Here is a 7,118-nt window from a genome sequence, read left to right on the forward strand (position 1 = left end):
TACACCTGGTTAACACCTCGTTTCACCTGGCTAACACCTGGTTATACCTGGCTAACATCTGGCTTACACCTGGTTATACCTGGCTAACATCTGGCTAACACCTAGTTTACACCTGGCTAACAGGCTTGTTGTGGTGCTATCTCCTCCTATCCATACAGAACATAGAACATTCTAGAGCCCTTTCTATCTAAATATGCCTCATCAACCTCTCCCTGGTGTAAAAATGACTATTATACCATGGCATATAACATACACAGCACGAACAGAGTGCCCTGTTTTAAGCTCTTTTGAAATATCTATATCTTATACATGAGTGAGTCATGTAGAGTTCCTCTTGGTCCTGGGTTCTGCTCTCCATAGTTCAACAGTATTGGTATTTGAGCATGAGAGTAAAGGGGGAACATCTGAACCCCTCCAAGCCCAAAGCACACTCAGAGATATGAAGTGTTGGTGAAGTGTCTGTCTGCCAGTGCAGTCGGAGGCACTGTGAGCCAGTAGAATAGTGTCAGGACTCCCCCTAGTGGTGATGTGCAGAAGTACAATGTGCATGCCCCACAGTAGCCGTAGTCTGCAGTGCCATGGCTCCACCTAGTGGCCTCCTGCAGAAGTGAATGCACTGTGCTGTTTCTCTGTGATCTGATCTGTGGCTCAGAGTGGCAGGATGATCTTTCAGACAATCAGTCCGAGTACTCCGTGGGGTCCGAGGACGAGGACGAAGATTTCGAGGAGAGGCCGGAAGGTGGGTGTTAACGCCAACTCTCCTGTACCTGCCTGCTCCTAGTAGATAGATGGTTATTTTAGGTCTACACATTGGTAAGGCCTTTGTGTGGTACCCAGCTGACGGCATGGCGGGTGTTTTCTCTGTTAGGTGGGCGCAGGCAGTCTCGCAGGCAACTGAAGAGTGACAGGGACAAACCCCTCCCCCCGCTGCTGGCGCGCGTAGGGGGCAACATCGAGGTAATGTGTGGGATGTGTGCTTGAATCAGTGTAGATGGAGATGATTATATAGACATACTACTGATGGTTTACTAATAGGTGTGTGTGTGTGTGTGTGTGTGTGTGTGTGTGTGTGTGTGTGTGTGTGTGTGTGTTTGCGTGTGTGTGTTTGCGTGTGTGTGTGTGTGTGTGTGTTTGCGTGTGTGTGTGTTTGCGTGTGTGTGTGTTTGCGTGTGTGTGTGTGTGTGTGTGTGTTTGTGTGTGTGTGTGTGTTTGCGTGTGTGTGTGTGTGTGTGTGTGTGTGTGTGTGTGTGTGTGTGTGTGTGTGTGTGTGTGTGTGTCAGGTGCTGGGGTTCAACGCTCGCCAGAGGAAAGCCTTCCTCAACGCCATCATGCGCTGGGGCATGCCCCCACAGGACGCCTTCAACTCTCATTGGCTGGTCAGGGACCTGAGGGGGAAGAGTGAGAAGGAGTTCAGGTATGTTAACCAATCATATGCTCACCACTGGCCAATCACCTGCAGGGGAAGGAGAAGTGAGTTCAACAGCTTCTCAACAGCCCTCGACCATCCTTCCACAACAATCATGTTTCACATCTACTGTGTGTGTGTGTGTGTGGGGGGGGGTGTGTGTGTGTGGGGGGGGTGTGTGTGTGTGTGTGTGTGTATGTGTGTTTATACTGTATGTGTGTATTAATATCTCTGCCTGTCTCTCTCCCTGTCTCCCTATCTCCCCCCCCCCAGGGCCTATGTGTCTTTGTTCATGAGACATCTGTGTGAGCCGGGGGCTGACGGGGCGGAGACCTTTGCTGACGGTGTCCCACGGGAGGGCCTGTCACGCCAGCATGTCCTCACCAGGATCGGGGTCATGTCTCTGGTCAGGAAGAAGGTACAGAGCATCTGGTCATCCACACACACTCATGTATAAACAGTATAAACACACATACTGTACACACACACACACACACACACTCACTCACTGTGTGTATCTCCCTGTGTGTGTGTGTGTGTGCTTTTGTGTGTGTGTGTGTGTGTGTGTGTCCAGGTCCAGGAGTTTGAGCATGTCAATGGGAAGTACAGCACTCCAGATCTGATTCCTATTGGCCTGGAGCTGAAGAAGCTGACGGAGAGCCTGTCCTCGGACCCCAACACCCCGGTCCCTGCCAGCCCCGCTGCCACCCAGCCTGGCACCCCCATCCCACCAGGTCAGGAACCCCCCCCCCCCCCCCGGGTCTGGGGAGGGAACTATTGACTAAAACTACAACAAAAAAGATGTTGATTAGAGAAATGGATTGGGGGTCATGTCTCTGGTCAGAGCACCTGGTCATCCACACACACTCATGCATACGGCACACACACACACACACACACACACACACACACACACACACACACACACACACACACACACACACACACACACACACACACACACACACACACACACACTCACTCACTCACTCACTCACTGCAATACTGTTTGGTTGGTTCTGTTTCTGTAGAGAAGACAGAGTCAAACTCAGGGCCAGCTGACGATAAGGACCCCGCAGACACAGATGGCAAGAAACCCCCAGAGCTGGAGGTCAGTGCCCATCTTTACTCATCCCTCCCTCCGTGCTTCATCCCTCCCTCCTCTACGGTGCTTCTATATGTCCCCAGTGCCCAGTCCTTTGATCACTCTCTTCTTGTCATTCACACAACAGTATGCTATGTCAAACACTGTCAACTCTCATTTCTAAACACTTCTCTCTCTGTCTTCTAATGCTCGCTCTCTCTCCTTCCTCTCTCTCTCCTTCCTCTCTCTCTCTCTTCCTCTCTCTCTCCCTCCCCCTCTCTCTCTTTCTCTCTCTCTCTTCCTCTCTCTCTCTCCCTCCCCCTCTCTCTTTCTCTCTCTCTCTTCCTCTCTCTCTCTCCCTCCCCCTCTCTCTCTTTCTCTCTCTCCCTCCCCCTCTCTCCCCCCTCCTCCCCTCCTCTCTCCTCTCTCCCCCCTCCTCCCCTCCTCCCCTCCTCTCTCTCTCTCTCTCTCTCCTCAGACTCCCACCAGTGCAGAGAGAGAGTCCTCCTCGGCAGAGAAGGCATGTGACAGCGATGAGACCAAGGGCGGCACAGAGGACAAACCAGGAGAAGAGGGCGAGAGGACGGACACACCCTCCACACAGACAGAGCCATCCACCAATCAGAAAGAGCCTATGTCTAAACAGATAGAGCTGCCCTCCAATCAAACCTCACCCAAAAGTGAGTGCTTCCGGTGCCAAGGTGACACGGTACTTCGGGACTCATTAAACCCGTGAACGGTTTTGTTTCTGTTTTGGGGAGTCCCACCTCATAATGAATGAATGAATGAATGAATGAATGACTGAATGACTGAATGAATGAATTAAATAATCACTTTACTTTAATTATTACATATTTAAAATACACATAGAATTGCCTCCATCTGAGCACAACAATAAACACATTCTAAACCATTACGGAGGATTATGAACACAATAACGTCTATTGAGGACATCGTTATCTTATGACTGCCTCTGACCCCTAGTGGAGCCGTGTCGAGACACGGAGAAAACCTCAGAGAAAGGCGACAGCGACCCTCCCCCGGCCAGACCAGAGGAAAAGGAAGCTAAGCCAGGTGAGCGAGCGCGGAGGGCATACCGTACAAGCTCTTTCCAGGCGGGAGGCGGGCCTGTTGTAGTTGAGGAGGTAAGCGGCGCGGTGACGGAGATAAGTGAGTGAGTCAGCGTCGTTTATTTTCCAGACGAGGCCAAAACCGAGGACTTGCCGGAGGGACGGCTGAATGGCGAGAAGGACACGCAGGAGGAGGCGGAGGAGATCAGGAGGGAGGAGAAGAACGGTTGCAAGGCCAGGTTTATGTTCAACATCGCCGACGGAGGCTTCACAGGTGAGGGGTGGGTGGGAGATGATGGTGGCGAGGCTGAGGTAGACGATACAACGACTAGAGAGATGTCTGATTGTTGTTGTTGTTGTTGTTGTGGTTGTTGTTATTGTGCCGTCTCAGAGCTGCACACGCTGTGGCAGAACGAGGAGCGGGCAGCCGTGTCATCTGGGAAGATGTATGACATCTGGCACCGTCGCCACGACTACTGGCTGCTGGCCGGCATCGTAACGTATCCTTCCTCGACATCAAATAGGGCCGCACGGCGCAGTGATACACCAGAGTCAACACAACCATAGTGTTGGTTAAAGGCTATTTGCTTTTGAATGCCCTTGTTACTGCGTGTGTTCTCTCCTTGACCAGGGATGTGTTTCAGACATGGCTATGCCCGCTGGCAGGACATTCAGAATGACCCCCGCTATGCTATCCTCAATGAGCCGTTCAAGACCGAGATGCACAAAGGAAACTACTTGGAGATGAAAAACAAGTTCCTGGCTCGCCGCTTCAAGGTGAGGGGGGCCGTGGGGTCACTTTGTCCTGTGTGAGTGTTTAAGCTAGTCCTGCGTGACTGTTTAAGCTAGTCCTGCGTGAGTGTTTAAGCTAGCCCTGTGTGAGTGTTTAAGCTAGTCTTGTGTGAGTGTTTAAGCTAGTCCTGTGTGAGTGTTTAAGCTTGTCCTGTGTGAGTGTTTAAGCTAGTCTTGTGTGAGTGTTTAAGCTAGTCCTGTGTGAGTGTTTAAGCTAGTCCTGCGTGAGTGTTTAAGCTAGTCTTGTGTGAGTGTTTAAGCTAGTCCTGTGTGAGTGTTTAAGCTAGTCCTGCGTGTTTAAGCTAGTCTTGTGTGAGTGTTTAAGCTAGTCCTGTGTGAGTGTTTAAGCTAGTCCTGCGTGTTTAAGCTAGTCTTGCATGAGTGTTTAAGCTAGTCCTGGGTGAGTGTTTAAGCTAGTCCTGCGTGTTTAAGCTAGTCTTGCATGAGTGTTTAAGCTAGTCCTGGGTGAGTGTTTAAGATTTACTGTAGGCAAGATGGAGCAATTCTTCTTCTTTTAAGGAAAGCTAAATGTACTCTCTGTTCCCCTCTCTCTCTCTCTCTCTCTCTCTCTCTCTGACTCTCTCTCCCTCTCTCTCTCTCCCCCCTCTCTCTCCCCCCCCCTCTCTCCTAGCTGTTGGAGCAGGCCCTAGTGATAGAGGAGCAGTTGAGGAGGGCAGCGTACCTGAACATGACTCAGGACCCCGGCCACCCCGCCATGGCTCTGAACACACGCTTCGCTGAGGTGGAGTGTTTGGCCGAGTCCCACCAGCACCTGTCTAAGGAGTCGCTGGCCGGGAACAAGCCTGCCAACGCCGTGTTGCACAAAGGTCTGTCTCTCTAACTCTAACTCTAACCCTGACCCTGATCCTAACCCTAACCCTAACCCTGACCCTGACCCTGACCCTAACCCTGACCCTGACCCTGATCCTAACCCTAACCCTGACCCTGATCCTAACCCTAACCCTGCCAGCGCCATGCTACACAAAAGTCATCACTGCAATTTAAAATATCACTCTAAATCACGTGTGTGTGTGTGTGTGTGTGTTGTTGTTGCAGTATTGAACCAGCTGGAGGAGTTGCTGAGTGACATGAAGGCGGATGTGACCCGCCTCCCCAACATGCTGTGCCGGATCCCCCCGGTCTCGGCCCGTCTGCAGATGTCAGAGAGGAGCATCCTGAGTCGCCTCACCAGCCGGGGCAACGAGCCCCCGCCACAACAGGTGGGCACTGGGCAGGGCAGGGGGGGGCGGACGGGGCACGGGTGCTCAGATATGGTGCTGGTTACTAGCTCGGGCCAGCTGCATAAACTTAGTTAAGACTGGTCTATAGGCCTAGACCGGTCTAAAATGCATGCTGTGTTTTCTGCAGCCCTTCTCCCAGGGTTCCTTCGCCTGCTCCCAGATGTATGGGGGGGGCTTCGGGGGCTTCCGGGGTCCAGGGGGAGGAGCCATGGTCAACTACAGCCAGATGCCTCTGGGACCCTACGTCAGTGGTGAGACACTTCCTCCACTCCCTCCTTTGACTCTTTGTTCTTTGAGGAAGTCTATTCAAGGGCTGGTCAGATGGTTCCTTATCTAGAAAGTAGTCCATGGGCCAGGAGAAATGTTTATCCATGATTATCCCCCGTCATTCACATGTATTTTTTTGTTAGCGTAGTTAGTGTAGTGGCTATTTAAACAACTCTGAACTCTGAAAGTTTCTCCTGGTCCGTAGACTACTTTCAACGTAAGGATTCGTCTTCCTCAGTGTGTGACTTTCATTTTTCGAGTTCTGTTCTGTTACTCATCTTGGGAGTGTCCTTCATACTGCATGTTCTCTACCAGTTAGTTCTGTTCTGTTACTCATCTTGGGAGTGTCCTTCATACTGCATGTTCTCTACCAGTTAGTTGACATTACATCATCCCATACAAAGGGACTTCTTAAGAGTGTCTTCCTGACTGAATAAATCCCTTCACTCCCCACTCCCCACCACACACACACACACACACACACACACACACACACACACACACACACACACACACACACACACACACCCCTAACATTTCCTCTCCTCTCCTTCCAACCATATGAATCATGTCTCCCCCCTCCCTCCCCCCCCCCCTCCCCTAGTGTCGTCCAACGGCCCCCCTCCCCCCTCCAGCCATCTGGACAAGAAGTCCAGCGACCCTCTGAGGGACGTCAGTACGCCGGACCTCAAGTCAGGGAAGCCCAGTGATGTCATCTGCATCGAGGATTAAACCATCTCACCAACCGCTGACCTGAGATCAGCCGACACCCGGTGATGTCACCTGCATCGAGGATTAAACCATCTGTCATTACCCAAACCCCAGATCAGCCAGCACCCAGTGATGTCATCTGTTTTGAGGATTAGACCATCTCCCCAACGCTGACCTCGAGTCAGGGAAGACCACTGATGTCACCTGATCCCGTCCTACTCCCTTACATGTACATGACGTGGTCAACCGCCACCGCCACCAGTGAACTTGAATTAAAGAAGCTCTACATTTATGGAATACGAGGATGAACAAAAACGTATGAGAAATACACAGATGTATCTATCTATCTTATCAATTGCACTTTTATCTTTCGAGGATTCTTCAACATATTTCTGTAGGTACTCGTATTTGCTTTTCTGACTTACTTTGTTGATTGAAGCGGAGGGTCTTGAAGTCATTGAGGATGTGATCGTCTCTCTGCTCCTGTACTTGGGACCTGGAAGAGAGGATGGCTGGAGGTCCCTCTGGAGGTCCCTGGTCCTGAGCCT

The 7,118-nt window shown here is 51.3% G+C and overlaps 1 protein-coding gene across 1 annotated transcript in view; it reads left to right on the forward strand.

Moving 5' to 3' along the window:
* chd5 (chromodomain helicase DNA binding protein 5) overlaps positions 1–6,591 on the forward strand; it is a gene marked incomplete at both ends in the record, with an annotated part of 31,554 nt that extends 24,963 nt beyond the window's left edge. Inside the window, 15 exon segments of the mRNA XM_083669026.1 lie at positions 653–739; positions 869–957; positions 1,281–1,414; positions 1,679–1,823; positions 1,980–2,139; positions 2,437–2,516; positions 2,968–3,169; positions 3,474–3,563; positions 3,690–3,833; positions 3,951–4,059; positions 4,204–4,336; positions 4,983–5,182; positions 5,322–5,571; positions 5,720–5,840; positions 6,464–6,591. Of these exon segments, the coding sequence (XP_083525152.1) occupies positions 653–739; positions 869–957; positions 1,281–1,414; positions 1,679–1,823; positions 1,980–2,139; positions 2,437–2,516; positions 2,968–3,169; positions 3,474–3,563; positions 3,690–3,833; positions 3,951–4,059; positions 4,204–4,336; positions 4,983–5,182; positions 5,322–5,571; positions 5,720–5,840; positions 6,464–6,591 (2,072 nt within the window).
* Between the last annotated feature and the right edge of the window lie 527 nt (positions 6,592–7,118).

Source organism: Argentina silus (assembly GCF_951799395.1).
Source record: "Argentina silus genome assembly, chromosome: 4".
NCBI lineage: Eukaryota > Metazoa > Chordata > Actinopteri > Argentiniformes > Argentinidae > Argentina > Argentina silus.